Genomic DNA, 16320 nt, shown 5'->3' with positions numbered 1-16320 from the left:
TGGGGAACTGCAGTAGCCATGATGCTACTCAATTGACTGGCTGGAGCATGTTTTACCAATTTCCTCCAATTCCATCCTCCATTGTCCCAAAAATCAGCAACTTTGATGTTGCTAAACCTGCTGCACCTGCTGTTATGGTGGGATAATGGCCCTGTTCCCAACCAATTATCCCACCAAAAGGAACATTCTCCGGCTTGAAGTCTCCAATGAATGTGTTGTTCCATTTTTTGCCTAATAAAAAGCATGTGTTTCCAGGTTAAGGATTCTCCCGTATCCCATTTTTTGCTCACCGGATGGGATCTTTGGCAATATTTCGCTTTCAAAAATTCTCCCCACAAAGTTTGCTTGGTTCTAAATGTCCACCATTGTTTGAATTGGAAAGCTCTACAAACATCATGTAGGTTTCTCATCCCTATTCCATCCTCCTCATATGGATAACTTAAATTTTTCCAAGAGGACCAATGATATTTTTTTTTATTGTTATGCCATCCCCAAAAGAAATCTCCAATGATCATTTGGATCTGTCGAATGATAGACTTTGGTGGAGTTACATCGGATAAAAGATGTATAGGCAAAGCTTGGAGAACATGTTTAGCCAACACTGCCCTTCCACCATAGCTAAGTTGCTTCGTTTGCCAACCTGTAATTCTGGAGACAACTTTATTAATAAGATCTGAGAAATAAACATTTTTAGGTCTGCCAACAAATAAAGGGCAGCCTAGATAGGTGATAGGGCCTTGTTTCTCTTTAAAACCTGTCAGCCTTTTAATCCTCTCCTTAGTGTTATTGAATGCACTAGGGTGAAGCATAAAGAGGCTTTTATCCCCATTGATAATTTGCCCCGAGATCTTTTCATACTCCTTTAGAGTATTCATAAGGAGTTTCAGGGTTTTGGTTCTTCCCGAAGTGAATAAAATAATGTCATCTGCAAAACTGAGATGATTCACCTGGGGCCCCCTTTTTTCCATAGTGAAACCCTGATAATCAGGATGCATGTGAAGCCTATTAAGAGATCTCGACAACACCTCGGCACCTAAAATAAATAAGGCCAGGGATAGTGGATCACCCTGTTTGAGGCCTCTACTAGATCGGAAGAAGCCATACCTGTTGCCATTGACAATAATGGAGTACCAATTATTAGCCATGATTCTCCAAATCATGTCAATAAACACCTCACTGAAACCAAATTTTCGTAGAACCAGACATATATATGACCAAGAGACCCTGTCATAAGCTTTTGCCATATCTAGTTTGATAACTACATTACTTCCAATATTGGGTTTTTTGATTTGATGAATGATTTCCTGGGCAAGCATGATGTTTTCAGAAATATTTCTCCCCTTTACAAAGCCAGATTGGTTGGTAGAGATCAAGAACGGAAGGATAGGGCTAAGTCTCTTACTTACTAGTTTAGATATAATCTTACTAGTGAAGTTGCTCAGACTTATCGGCCTATACTCCGTAAGTTTGTTTGGATTGTTCACTTTGGGGAGCAACACAATGCAAGAATGAGAGAAGTACTTAGGGATCATTTGTCCACTGAAAAAAGCATGAAGTACTTCCATCAAATCTCTCTTGATAATGTTCCAGCACTTCTGAAAGAAGTACCCGTTCATACCATCAGGACCAGCTGCAGAATTAGGATTCATGGAAAATACAACTTCTTTAAGCTCATCCATATCCGGTAGTGCTGTAAGCTGATTGTTTTGGTCCTCATTGACTACCTTTGGGATGCAATCCAAGTTGTGATCATTAATATACGTATTCTCGCCTGTAAAAATAGTGTTGAAATGATCACAAGCCTCCTTAGCTACATTGTTTTCACCTTGTATCCAAACCCCATTTTCAGTAACAATTTTATGAATGAAAAGTTTCTTTCTCCTTCCTCTTATAATAGAGTGAAAATATTTGGAGTTGGTGTCACCATCTTTAAACCATTGAAGCTGAGTTTTTTGTTTCAAAATGATGTCCTCAATTTTAAGAAACTTGATATATTGAGCATTGAGTTCATGGAGGGTCATCCTATTTGACTCACTTTGGTTTAGGATGTAGCTTTCTTCCGCTTCATGCACTTGGTCCTCATACATCCTAACCTTTTGAAAGATATCCCCAAAAGCCTCTCTGGACCAAACACTTAGGGTGTTAGAAAGTCTTTTCATTTTCTGGTGAAACCTCCACATGGCATGACCTTCCACAGGTCTATCCCAACAATTCTTAACAGTAAGTAAAAAATTTGGATTGTCAACCCAACAGTTAAGGAATTTAAAGTATTTGATGTGTTCAGCTTCAGTGGATACCATTTCCATGAGTAAAGGACAATGATCTGAACCTGTGGAAGATAGGTGTGTTATAGTGGTTTGAGGCATCTTTTCAAGCCAAGAGTCATTCACCAAAGCCCTGTCTAGCCTCTTCCAAATTCTGTGATTGATGCCTCTCTTATTAGACCATGTAAATCTGTGACCATTGAACCCTATGTCTATAAGACCACATGCTTCAGTTACAGCAATGAAATCCATACTCTTTTTCATATTGTAGGGTAGGCCACCTAGTTTTTCCTCCACATTTGAAATAACATTGTAGTCCCCTACTGAACACCAAGGATTAGTACTGGCATTGGCTTGATGAAGTAATTTCTCCCATAAAGGTCTCCTGAGATACTCTTTGCACTTTGCATAAATAAAGGTATTAGTAAATTGATATTGTAATTCATTGTGTTTAATGTTACAAGTAATTTGCTGTTCATCTTCATCAAGAATATTATAGTCAATATCACTGTTCCAAAAAACCCAAATCTTACTATTACAATTACTAATAGCGTTATCCATGTTCAATTGCATTTTGAAGCTCTGAATATTAACACTATCAGAGAAAGGTTCCAGAATAGCAATAATAGACAGATGGTGCATCTTTCTAAGCATTTTGAGTCTTTCCAACACTCCCTGAGTGTTGATCCCCCTAACATTCCATATTATTGTACTAATCATTGGGAGGATCTGGATGAAAAAAGTCTAGTGTTAGGTCTTCCAGCAGTGACAGTTTTGGCATCTTGCTTAGTGAAGTGGAATCTGTCTTTTTGGAAACTCCTTGGAGATAAGCTCTGATTTTTAGTCAACTGTTGGACCTCATTCTCCATTGTCTGATCAGTATAAGGACTGAAGGCCCTAATCAATGCCTCACTAGTCTCATCATTATCATCAGAGTCCTGTCTAGATTGATTATCTTCTCCAAGCTCATCCTCAGAATTGATCACTCCATATTCATCCAAACCTTGTTCAGTATTGAATCTACATTGTTGCTGCATTTTGTACGGGGAGTCTGATGTGTGAGGAGCCATGTAATGCACTTGTAAGGGAGGAATATTTAAACCATGGTTATCATCCACCATCACAAATTTGTTGCAAGATTCCTCCCTTACTTCATGGTCTTGTTCCATATCTTTGTCAAGTTGCCTATTTTGTCTTTTTTTTTCAGCATCCCTTTTCTGTTTACTAGGTTTATTCTTACTCTTACGAGAGCTTTCTTTAACCATAGTAACATTCTGTTCCACATGATCCTTGTCAACCAAATTTTCAACCTGTTCCTTTGTTGTTTCCTTGGCAGCTTGTTTTTTGATGTCATTGTTTTGAGCTTGCTGCTGTGTTTGATCTCTTTGTGCCTGGTTTTTGTCAACATTCCTAATGGCTCTATGGGCTGTCCTAGGGTCAACCAACCCCTCATGCAAAACATGAGGCAAATTCCCCCCTTTGGAGTCCCCTTCCTGCAAGTTAATGGCTATCTCCTGACACCCCCCATCCATACCTCCAGCAACTTCATCAGTAAGACCATCATCAACATTACAGTTATTGGGGGATTGGGGGTTTGGGAGAGATAAGTCAATACCTGTTCTCTTGTTTTTGTTGGTGTCAGCAGTGTGCTGAATGGACCTGTTGCGTTTACTTGGATTGTTCTTGTTAGGTTGTACATTTAATTGGTTTTTATCTGATTGATTTGCTTGATCTGCTTCATCCTTGCTCCCAATCTGCTCACCCTGCTGCTCCATCTGTGTTTCCTGCACTGAATTCTTCTTGCTGTTGCTTTCTCTATTTTGCAGCTTGGTTGTTTTACCATTGTTGTGAGTGTCCTTAACATTTTGTTCAGCACTGCTTATATTTGTTCCTTCCCTTGAGTCCTGCTTCCTAGCTTGTTGGTTGTCCTGATTTTCCTGCATGTCAAGCTGTGAAAAATTATTTTGAATTGGGATTTTAGATATACCTGCATTTGCTTGCTCTTGCTGCTTGCTGTCATTGAATCCTTGTATTGTTTGGGTGACTGGCCTCCAAACAGGTTTGGAGCTGTTTTGGTCTTGCTGTTTTTGATGTTTTTTCTTTTGTGTTTGCCATTGTTCCTCATTTTTCTCTCCCTGTTGCCCTTGTGTAGCCTGATCATGCATTTCTGTGTGATGTTGCTGGCTATTTTTGTGTGGTTTGGTTTGATTTAATTCACTTTCTTGCACTGTGGATTCCTTCTGGTTCTTTGTTGATTTGGTGCCATTTTTTTCAGTATCTTCCTTTGCATTATATTCTTGTTCCTGAATGTTTCCAGCTCCCATTTCTTTATTGTTTCTGTCTACTTCCAGATCCTTTTTCCTCTTGATTTCCTCATCTCTTCTCTTGATTGTACAGTCTTCATTTTTGTGTCCTTGATGTCTGCAGTAGAAACAGTAGCTAGGGATACCCTCATACTCTACTTTCAGCCATCTTCCTTTGTTGGGATTGGAATTTTTAAATCCCAACCAAACATGTGCTGGCCTTTCCTTGGTAAGATCCACTTGGATTTTCACCCTGGTGGTACTACCTCTTGTTCTTTGGGATGTAGGTGAGTCTAGGAACAAAACCTTCCCAATACTTTCCAAGATAGTAGATAGAAACACCTTGTTGTAGCAATGCCAAGGTAAGCCTGGTATAGACACCCATATAGGTACAATAGGTGTTTCTTCTTCAGGTGTGAAATCTGGTGTCCAGACTTGTATTCTCATTGCTTGGCCTTCAATAGTCATTTTCAACTTAGTCCACACTGTTTGGTAATCAAGTTCATTATCTAGGTCAATGTACACGTGTCTAGAGTTAAAGTGAGTGATCTTAACTCCCCCCATCAATTGGGTTTGAAGGATAAAACTTTTTCTCACTTGTTCCATTCTTGGCATGGTATTGGTAAACTTTCCAATAAGAGTATATTTGCAGATTTCAGCCAACTTCACATAATAATCGTTTTCATCAATGAGAACAGCAGGGAAACCTTGTTTAGTAGTGTGAATAGGCTCATTAAGGCTAATGGGAGTTTCACTTCTGGCCTCGTTATATCTTAGCCTCGCAGCAAAGGATTGAACTACTGTATAAGGTGCAGGTTCTGCATTTTGCTCAGAAATATTGTTGTTCTTACTCTGTTGCGCCTGTTGTTGATTTGGAAGCTGTCTAACATTGGTTTGATTGACCTGTCCATCCTGACTAATAGTTCTATCAGTTTGAGGTGTGTGATCATACCTTGAAAAATTGTTGGAAATCTTTGGGAAGTTATTATGGTAAGTCCGCTTATCCATTTGTTTACCACCGATGCCTTCCTTTTGTTTATTGGTGTGAGTTTCTTGTTCCATCTGTTTGCCATTGTTCTTTTGTGAATGGATTGATTTTGTTCCTGTTAGCTTCTTGTTACTCTCCTCCAATTGTTGTTCCTGCTGGTTTGTATGTTGCTTATTTTCCTTGTTTTGATCCTGTCCATGTTCATCTATGTTTCCATCCATCTTGCCATTGTCTCCTTTGTTGTATTTCCTTGATGAATTATCTGCACGAAGATTAGGTGTTAGCTGTGGTGAAGTATCAGTATCAACAAGGGGAAAATTAGAGTTTTTGTTAGTTGAATTGGTTGATTGTGTGCTCGTGGCTTCCATGGTATTGCCCTGTTGATCGACCAACTTCTCCCCCTGTTCAGTGTTGATCTCCTTGTTCTTAGATTTTGCCTCCATTGCTGAAGTATCTTGTGTTGGATCCTGCTGTGTACCCCTTCGACTACAGCTTGAGTGTTCCCCTGCATTTTCGAAACTTTGATGTTGATCATCTCGTTTATGATCAGCTTGAGAGGAATTGGTGCTGTTCTTGTCCATTTCTCGACCCTTTTGAGAAGGTTGGGTTACTACCCCCATGCTTTGACCATGATTGTCCTTTTTTTCCATTGTGACTCCATTAGTTCCGACGATATCAGGTGCAGGGTCACCGGAATTTTCGCCGCCGGTGATTTGACCGTCTATCTACTTCGAGCTTGGACATAAAGATTCCTCTTCCATTAGAGAACAAACCCCAGTGCTCAAATTCTTTCGAAATTGGCTGGAGGGTGGTCGAAATTGGGGCCGCAGCTCAGGCGATTCAGTCGCGATTTCGTCAAAATTCGCCTCAATCTCCTGATCAATTGGAACGGTAGATTGAGTTGATTTTTGGATTGATGACAGATCTTGATGGGGAGATTTCACTTCTCTACTTGATTCCTCTCGATTCTTCCCAGAATTTCTTGAGGAAGTGATTTGGCGACCTTCAACGAGTTGCCTGTCACTAATCGCAGTTTCCATCGCATCTTCCTTCCACGATTTCAAGGCGCTCTGAGGTAGTACTAGGTGCATATTATTCTGTAAGATGGAGCTTACACCTGGGCGCTCCTCTTGGTTGTGTTCCGTCGGCCATGTGACATCAGCCGCCGTCCCACGCGCCGTAGCGGCGCTGGGAGATTGTGGTTCGTTTGCCGTTGTGAGAGAGCGTCTGCGAGGAGAGAGAAATTTTTTGAGAGAGAAAAAATTCAGGAAATGGGGCGCGATGGGGTTTAGGGTTTAGGGTTTTTTTTTTTGGGTTTAGGGTTTAGGGTTTAGGGTTTAGGGTTTGGGGTTTGGGGTTTGGGGTTTGGGGTTTGGGGTTTGGGTTTGGGGTTTAGGGTTTAGGGTTTGGGGTTTAGGGTTTAGGGTTTGGGGTTTAGGGTTTGGGGTTTGGGGTTTTTTTTTTTATTTAATCGACCCTTGGAGTGGGTCAGGGGCTTAGCATCACCCCCAGGCCTTACCATTTATTTTAAAAAATATACAAGAAGAAGGGGGGCATTATACCTTACCTTCTACTACTTAGGTAGAATGTAATTGACTTATCTACTAAGATAGTCAATTCATCCTTATACAAATTGATGCATGTCTATAGAGATACCTAACGAAAGCATAAACTAGGGAGACTCTCCCTTTACATGGATAATAGAAAGTAAATCTATTCTACTAACTAAAAACTAGTTAATGAATACATTTAATGTCATTTATAATATACTACATTTATAACTTGTAATATATCTAAGGTGGATGTTTTATTCTCTTTAGCTTCCTTCTTCTAAAATTTTGTGTGCCCATCTTCTCCAGTAGATAGCTTCCTTTAATTGCTCCCTCAAGTTGTCTTGTTGTGTAAATGTGTTGAACTAATTCCAGGCCATGGCTCCATTTGGATAACAAGTCTGCAGTGCTGTTTGCTTCCCTGTAGATGTGGTGACATTGAAAGTAATCCATTTTCCTAATTATTTGCTGGATTTGTTGGACAAGATCTTCATATCTCCATGGGATTTGTATTATGTTTTTTATCCAATTGCATAGCAGTTCTGAATCAACTTCTAATTCCACTCTTTTGTATCCATGTTGTTCACACCACTCCAGCCCATATAGAGCAGCTTTTATCTCTGCAATATTGTTAGTTCCAAAACCAAAAGGTATAGAAAAAGCATAAACTATTTTACCTTGATGATCCCTTAAAATACCTCCACCTCCAATCTTGTTTGAGTTCTGTAAAGCACTCCCATCTGTATTAAGTTTGTAATTGCCTAAATTTGGTTTATTCCACCTCACCAACACTATGTTATATTGGTGTTTGCAATGCTCGACTATGTTAATTAATTTGCTCCAACTAGACTGCCATGGTATACTTGGAAACTCCAATTTGATAACCTGCATTACATCCTTAAATATGCCATGTTGTACTCTATATATGTTAGAGCTCTTCTTTCCATACTTGACAGCACACCTGTTTTTCCACAAATGCCAACAAATTAGATTAGGTAAAGTTTGAACAATTAATTTTTGTACCTCATTGTTAGTTTGCTGATCCTTCCATTGCAATAGTTGTGCTCTAAGTGTGGTATTGACTGTCCTTACTCCAAGTGTTGCAGCATGTGTTTTCCATATATGTTTAGCAAAGTTGCCATTAATCAAAATGTGATTAATGTCATCCTTGCCTCTAATATAGCAACAATAACACTCAGATATAGGTTTGCCAATTTTCTGCAAAAGTTCATTAGTAGGCAATTTACCTTTTAAAGCTCTCCAAATAAAGAAGGCTATTTTAAAAGGTAATTCTTTATGCCAAATAATAGTATTAATAATGTCAATATTTCTTTTCTTTCTAATACACTCCCATGCAGTAGCTATAGTAAATTTGCCATTTTCAGCAGGAGTCCATATTGCAGTGTCATCTTTTCCAGTAGTATAATTGAATTTTGTCTGCAAAATTTTAGGTATTAGTAAAGGTGTCACTTGTTGTCTAATAAGTATTTCCTTCCACTTGCCATCCTTTATGAAATCAGCAACCAAACTATTATTTAAACTAGATATTTGACCACTTTGGCTGGCAATAGTTCCACTATCCAACCAATTATCCCACCAAAAACTACTAGTACCAGAATGTAATTGCCATTTAATAAGAGATTCCACCTTAATCCTATTTCTAGTTAAGTATCTCCAAACCAAGGAATCTCCAGAATCATACTTTTTAGCCACTGGATTGGCTCTTTGACAGTATTTAGCTTTTAAAAACTGACTCCATAAGGATTTTTTAGTTCTAAACTCCCACCATTGCTTATATTGGAAGGCTGTACAAATATCTTCAAGTAATCTCACTCCAATACCCCCTTTTTTTGTTGGATATGCCATGTTTTCCCATGAAGACCAGTGATATTTTTTTCCATCTCTATCACTTCCCCAAAAGAAATCAGCAATAAGCTTTTGAATACAATGTAAGGTAGTTTTTGGAGGTGAGATAGCAGCAAGTGTATGTATTGGTATAGATTGCAAAACATGTTTTACCAAAGTAATTTTACCTCCAAAATTTAAGATTTTGGAATGCCAACCTGCAATTCTTTTAATAACCTTTTCAACCAGCTCAGAGTAATATATAATCCTTTGCCCTCCAATATATAATGGACACCCAAGATAATTGATAGGGTTGTTCTTCCTATTAAAACCTGTAGCTATCCTAATCTCTTCTATAATGTCATGACTAGTGTTAGAAGATACCATAAAGAAACTTTTTTCTTTATTCACCTGCTGATCAGAAACTTCTTCATATGCCTCAATAGTTTTCATAATAAGATGAAGGGAATTACTATCAGTAGAAGCAAATATAATTATATCATCAGCAAAACTAAGATGATTAATTTTTGGACCATTTCTTTCCATCTGAAACCCTTTATATTGATAGTTTTGATAGAGAAGATTAAGTTGTTTTGACAGTACTTCAGCCCCCAGAATAAATAATGCTGGAGATAGAGGATCACCTTATTTAAGACCTCTCTTGGAATGAAAAAAACCATGCCTCTTTCCATTTATTACAATAGAATACCAATTATTACTCATAATCCTCCAAACTCTATCAATAAACACTTCACTAAACCCCATTTTCCTTAAAACCAAACAAGTGTAAGTCCAAGATACCCTATCATAAGCTTTAACCATGTCTAATTTAATTACCACATTACAGCCTTCTTTTGGTTTTTTAATACATGGATAATTTCCTGAGCTAATAAAATATTCTCAGCTATACTCCTCCCTTTAAAAAAACCTGATTGATTTTCAGAAATAACACCAGGTAATATGGAAGCCAGTCTAGTACTAAGTATTTTAGATATGATTTTATTAACAAAATTACTAAGGCTAATAGGTCTGAAATCCTTAAGTCTGCAAGGATGATCAATTTTGAGGAGTAATATTAGACAAGCATGTGTCATATATCTAGGCATACTATTACCAATATAGAAATGATTAACAGCATCCAAGAGATCTTTTTTGATAATATCAAAACATACTTGATAAAATTTTCCTCCAAAACCATCAGGACCAGGTGCTGAATGAGGATTCATACTCATAATAATCCTTCTCAATTCATCCATATCAGGTAGTCTATCTAAACCATCATTTTGTTCCTGAGTAATCATAGGATTAATACACTGCAGTATATCTTCCTTAATTTTCTCATTTTTACCAGTAAAAATCTCCTCATAATAATCACATGCCTTTTTAGCAATATCTTCTTCCCCTATTATCCAGTTTCCACTGTCATCCTTCAACTTATGAATTGCCATTCTATTTCTTTTACCTCTAATCACAGCATGAAAATATTTAGTGTTAGCATCACCCTCTTGTAACCAATGTAACTGAGTTTTCTGCTGAAGAATCTTATATTCCAACTTTAAGTACTTAATATACTTAGCATTCATAGCATTAAGCTTCTCTCCATTTTCAATACTATAATTACTAATCATATCATTTTCAGCCTTATTCACCAATTCCTCATACTGTTTAACCTTTTCAAATACATCACCATAAACCTGTTTTGACCACTCTCTCAAAGTCTTTGTTAACCTTTTTAATTTTGTATGAAACTTCCATATAGGGTTACCAATTACATCTATTTTCCAACAATTTTCTACAGTTTTGAGGAAAGAATCATTCTCAGTCCAACAGTTCAGAAATTTAAAATATTTAATGGTATTAGATTGAATATCACATATTTCCATCAATAATGGGCAGTGATCAGACCCTACAGAAGGAAGATGAGTAATATTTGAGTGAGGCATTGTTTCAATCCACTTATCATTATTCATGCCTCTATCCAGTCTTTTCCATATCCTTGCACCATCTCTCCTATGATTACACCAAGTGTAATCCTGACCATAATATCCCATATCAACTAATCCACATGCCTCAATAATACTAATAAACTCTAAACTCTTATTAATATTATAGTCTTTACCACCCAACTTTTCACTAGTAGAAGTGATAACATTGAAATCACCTAAAATACACCAAGGATACATTGTTTCTGATCTTTTAAGCATAACATCCCAAAGAGGCTTCCTTAATTGATCCTTACACTTTGCATATACATAGGTCATAATGAACTTCTCACTACAGTTCTCATGTCTGATTTCACAAGTCACTTGTTGTTGGTCACTCTCCAAAATGTCACAAGTAATCTCATTAGACCAAAACAGCCAGATTTTATTATTAGAGTTACTATAACTATGGTCCATGATCAATTGCATTCTACAAGAATCAATATGAGCTTGATTAGAAAAAGGTTCTAAGATAGCCAGCATAGACAGATTATGTAATTTCATGAGGTTAATCAGTCTCTCAAGAGCACCAAAAGTATTAATGCTCCTTACATTCCAACATAACAACTTAATCATTAACTTCCTCTACTCCTAGCTCTAGTATTAGGCTTGGTAGAACTAATAAGTTTATTTTGTTTTACAGGCTTCCTACCTCTTGGTGATAGACCTTGTTTGCCTGTTACCTCTCTAATTTCATCCACATTAGAGGAATGAAACAAGGGGTCCTTATGAATTTGGTCAGAGGTGTTAAGTTCCTCACCTGGTTCAATACCTTCTTTTAAAGAATGAGTATCCACATCATCTTCATCCTCTGAGTCTGGTTCCCTATACTCATCAAAATTTTCATCTCTTTGTATATCAGTTGGTTCATTACCAATAGTTTTGTTGTTATTCTTAGTGATAATGTGTGAAGGAACTTTAATATTTTTATCAGGGGGTCCTTCTTAATATTACTAGGAATCCCCTGTTCAACAGCTTTATTTTTTCCTTTATCATAATTAACATGTTGAGATCTAATTTCCACCTGACTCCTTCCAGCCTCACCTCCATCAGCTACACCAGTATTATCACTATTAGGGATTGCAGGGGAGGGGAGCATTGATTCAGTACCTTCTTTGTTAATGTTGTCATATTGATGGTCATCCTGTGGATCCATAGTGACCTGAATTTCCACTCTTGATTGCTTCCTTTTTTCCTTCTGTACATGAGTTTCTTCATGCTGATAATCCATGTATTGATCCCTTCCATCTCCAACAGGTGTATGATCCTGTGTTTCAAGGTCAATATAGGTATTTTTAGTAGGAATAGGAATCATACCTGTGTTAGACTGGTGTTGATGTGAACCAGTCTTCTCATTTATAAATCTAACTTGTTGGTTGGTGTTTCTTCTCCTTTGAACTTGCCATTCATCTTGTGTACCTTGTTGCTGATTTTGAACATCTTGTTGTCTTGATTGATCATGCTCCATGTCACTTCTACCAGAGTCCATATGTTGAATAATCTGTAAATCTGCAGGGACATGTATAGTATTGTCTTTCCTAGGCTTATTTTTTTCAATCTCTTTCCTTCTTTTATTTTCCTCATCCCTTTGCTTAACTATACAATCTGATTCCTTATGGCCTTGGTGTTTACAGTAAAAACAGTAATTAGGAATGTTATCATATTCAATCTTTTGCCACCTACCATCAGTAATGTCTTCTCCTATGTATCCCATCCAAATGTGTGGAGGTCTTTCCTTGGTTAAATCTACCTGAACTTTAACTCTAGCTTGACTTCCTCTAGTTTTGTTTATTGAGGCAGAGTCAAGATATAATACCCTACCTATGGGTGAAAGCAGGCTTGTGATGAATTGTTTATTGTAACAATGCCAAGGCAATTCAGGCAATGAAATCCAAATTGGAACTAGAGGTGTTTCTTCCTCAGGTGTAAAATTGGGAGTCCAAGCCTGTATTCTCATTACTTGCCCTGATATTATCATCCTTTGTTTTGTCCAAACCATGTTGTAGTCAAGTTCATTATCAAGATCTATATAAACATGTCTAGAATTAAAATGGGCTATTTTAACACCCCCAGACAACTGAGTTTGTAGTATAAAGTTCTTCCTAATTAACTCTATTTTAGGCATGGTGTAGATGAACTTTCCTATTAAAGTAAACTTACAGGTTGAAGCCAGGTCTTTAACTACTTCCTCTTTAACATATAACACAGCAGGTAAACCTTGCTTAGTAGTAATCTCAGGTTCTGTCAATTTAATGTTCTCCCCACGCTTGGATTGATTATATCTAAGTCTGTCTGCATAGGTTTGTATAACTGTATATGGAGCAGGTTCAGGTATATGATCTTTCTTGGGAAAATTGTTAGTTCCTAAAGGAAGATCATTCTTATCAATTTCAGTTCTAGTCAAGTTTCTATCAAAATTGCTAGTTAGTTTAGGAAAATTTTGTTGGTAATCAAGATTTCTAACAGAAACAGTGGTATTTTTATCAGTAACATTCATTAGATTATCATTCTTGTAATTAGAATTGGTGGAAACGAAATTACCTTGACCATTATGAGCTCTAGTAGGAATCGTAGAAGAAGGAATACCAGATTGCCTATTTTGTGATATGAACAGCATCCTTAGTTGCAAGAGGTCGTGTTGACCTTGGATTTTGCTGTTCAATCTCGAATCCCTTGTTAGAATTGGGATTTCTGTGTTGTTCAATCTCCTTTTCCTTATTAAATCTGGGATTTCTTTGCTGATTTTGAGCAGATCGATTCACCTGTGGGTTTTGACCATCGCGATTTCGATTTTGCGATTCCTGTCGCGAATCGTGTATTCGGTCCTCTATTGCTCCACCAATCTGTTGAGAATGTGAATCTTGACCTAAAGAAGATTCCCCAGTGCAAGATTCTTGTCGAATGTTATGCGATTGAACTGGTGTAGAGATCGATTTCGCCGCCGCGTCCTGCGATGTTATTTTTCCATCGTCCAAATGTTCTTCGCCTTTTTCAATTGCGCCTAATTGACGATTGAGATGGTAATCTTGTTCAACATTGTGACGCGAAGCATCGATATCAGCCTCTATAGTCGCTACATGGACCGCTTCTTCCCTTCGTTGCGACGAGGAAGACGATGCAGATTCCGCCACTTCGTGGATTTTCGCATGAATTGTTGGATTTCCAGCTTCTATCGGAAGATCTGGTGGCCTATCCGCCGGATTTCCATCCATGACAACTCACAATTTACCCAGAAATTAGTCGATTAACTAATTCTTGCTATGAACACCGTACAAAATTCTAGAGAGAGAAAATTTTTTAGAGAGAGAAAATTTTTAGAGAGAGAAAATTTCCGTGAAATGAGAAAGCGATTGGGGTTTGGGGTTTGGGGTTTAGGGTTTAGGGTTTAGGGTTTAGGGTTTAGGGTTTAGGGTTAAGGGGTTAGGGTTTAGGGTTTAGGGTTTAGGGTTTAGGGTTTAGGGTTTAGGGTTTTTTTTTAGGGTTTAGGGTTTTCAATTTGTGTAATACGGAGAGAACGCAGCTTTGAAACCAAATGGAACTGGGGTTTAGGGTTTAGGGTTTAGGGTTTAGGTTTAGGGTTTAGGGTTTAGGATTTAGGGTTTAGGGTTAGGGTTTAGGGGTTTGGGGTTTGGGGTTTGGGGTTTGGGGTTCGGGGTTTGGGGTTTGGGGTTCGGGGTTCGGGGTTTGGGGTTCGGGTTCGGGTTCGGGGTTCGGGGTTTGGGGTTCGGGGTTTGGGGTTCGGGGTTCGGGGTTCGGGGTTCGGGGTTGGGGGTTCGGGGTTCGGGGTTCGGGGTTGGGGTTCGGGGTTCGGGGTTCGGGGTTTGGGGTTTGGGGTTTGGGGTTTGGGGTTTGGGGTTTGGGGTTTGGGGTTTGGGGTTTGGGGTTTGGGGTTTGTGGTTTGTGGTTTAGGGTTTAGGGTTTAGGGTTTAGGGTTTAGGGTTTAGGGTTTAGGGTTTAGGGTTTAGGGTTTAGGGTTTAGGGTTTAGGGTTTAGGGTTTAGGGTTTAGGGTTAGGGTTTAGGGTTTAGGGTTTTAGGGTTTAGGGTTTAGGGTTTAGGGTTTAGGGTTTAGGGTTTAGGGTTTAGGGTTTAGGGTTTAGGGTTTAGGGTTTAGGGTTTAGGGTTTAGGGTTTAGGGTTTAGGATTTAGGGTTTAGGATTTAGGGTTTAGGGTTTAGGGTTTAGGGTTTAGGGTTTTTTTTTTTTTAGTTGAATAACCCTTGGAGGGGTAGGGGCTGAGCAACACCCCCAGGCCTTATCATTAATACAAAAAAGCAAAATACACGGAGGGGGGCATAGACCTAACCTCCAATCCTAGGTGGTTTGGAATCAACTTTCCTAGTGAATGTTAACTCCTCCCCTTACATGGAAGGTGAAACCAAAATACTACGCACCTAAGGAGAGGACTCCTCTCGTTACAAAGTATCTAGGAAACATAAATTAGGGAGACTCTCCCTTGTACAAGAAAGTCTATACGCCTACCTATACCTATTCAAAGTAGCTATACTATTTGAGGATAGCTATGTTGAAAAGATAATTACATCAAGGTGGATCAAAGATCTTCCTAGTCTTCTTTCTTCTAAAACTCGGCATGTTTAGTAAGTCCATCCGATAGTATGCTTGAGCTGCTTTAGGTAGTTGAGTGCTGTTGACGTATATTTGAGGGCTTGAGGTGTAGTGGCTATGTTTGGAGAGTGAATCTGCTACCCAGTTTGCTTCTCTGAGGGTATGCTGACATTTGAAGTTCTGTGTTTGCAAGATAAGGAATTGGATTTTTGCAATTTCGTTTGAAACATTCCAATGGTGGGCTGACTTTTTGTTTATCCAATGCACAACCAGTTGTGAATCCAGCTCCATTATTATATTCTTGAAGCCCAATTCTAGAGCCTTAACCAATCCAAATAGTGCAGCCTCAGTTTCAGCTTTGTTGTTGGAGCCTTCACCAAGAGATGTTGCTAATGCTAGTATCAGTTTTCCATCCTTGTCTCTGATTATACCCCCCGCTCCAATTTTTCCTGGGTTGGTGAGGGCGCTTCCATCCGTGTTTATCTTGATCCATTCTTCTGGAGGTCTGTTCCATGTTACCTTACATACTTTGATTTCATGTTTGCATCTTTCGCTTGTAGTGATGAGAGCTGTCCAGTGAGCAGGCCAATTGATATGGGGGAAGGCATTCTTCATCATCTTGAAGTTGTCCTTGTAGATTGCGTATTTAACCCGGCTGATGTTGGTTGCTTTGCCTCCGTATTTGCTAGCACATCTATTCTTCCATAAATTCCAACAGATGAAGATTGGAGTGGCTTGTAACAGCAGCTGGTGGCCTTCATTTCGAGGGCTGGCTGTCCACCATTTTTCCAGCCTTGCATGCAGTGTTGTTTGGTCATGTTGCAG

At 38.5% G+C, this 16320-nt stretch overlaps 1 protein-coding gene across 1 annotated transcript; it reads right to left on the bottom strand.

The window, feature by feature from the left end:
• Positions 1–2980: 2980 nt before the first annotated feature.
• Positions 2981–6595, bottom strand: LOC138339123 (uncharacterized). Its single transcript, XM_069290448.1, has 2 exons — positions 6329–6595; positions 2981–6280 (listed from the first exon to the last, which is right to left on the bottom strand). The coding sequence occupies exons 1-2, from the start codon at positions 6593–6595 to the stop codon at positions 2981–2983; spliced, it is 3567 nt and encodes a 1188-aa protein (XP_069146549.1).
• Positions 6596–16320: the final 9725 nt, after the last annotated feature.

This window comes from Solanum lycopersicum, chromosome 10, assembly GCF_036512215.1.
Source record: "Solanum lycopersicum chromosome 10, SLM_r2.1".
Lineage (NCBI taxonomy): Eukaryota > Viridiplantae > Streptophyta > Magnoliopsida > Solanales > Solanaceae > Solanum > Solanum lycopersicum.
The sequence above is the reverse complement of the archived record's forward strand: the minus strand, read 5'-3'. Positions and strand labels throughout refer to the sequence as shown.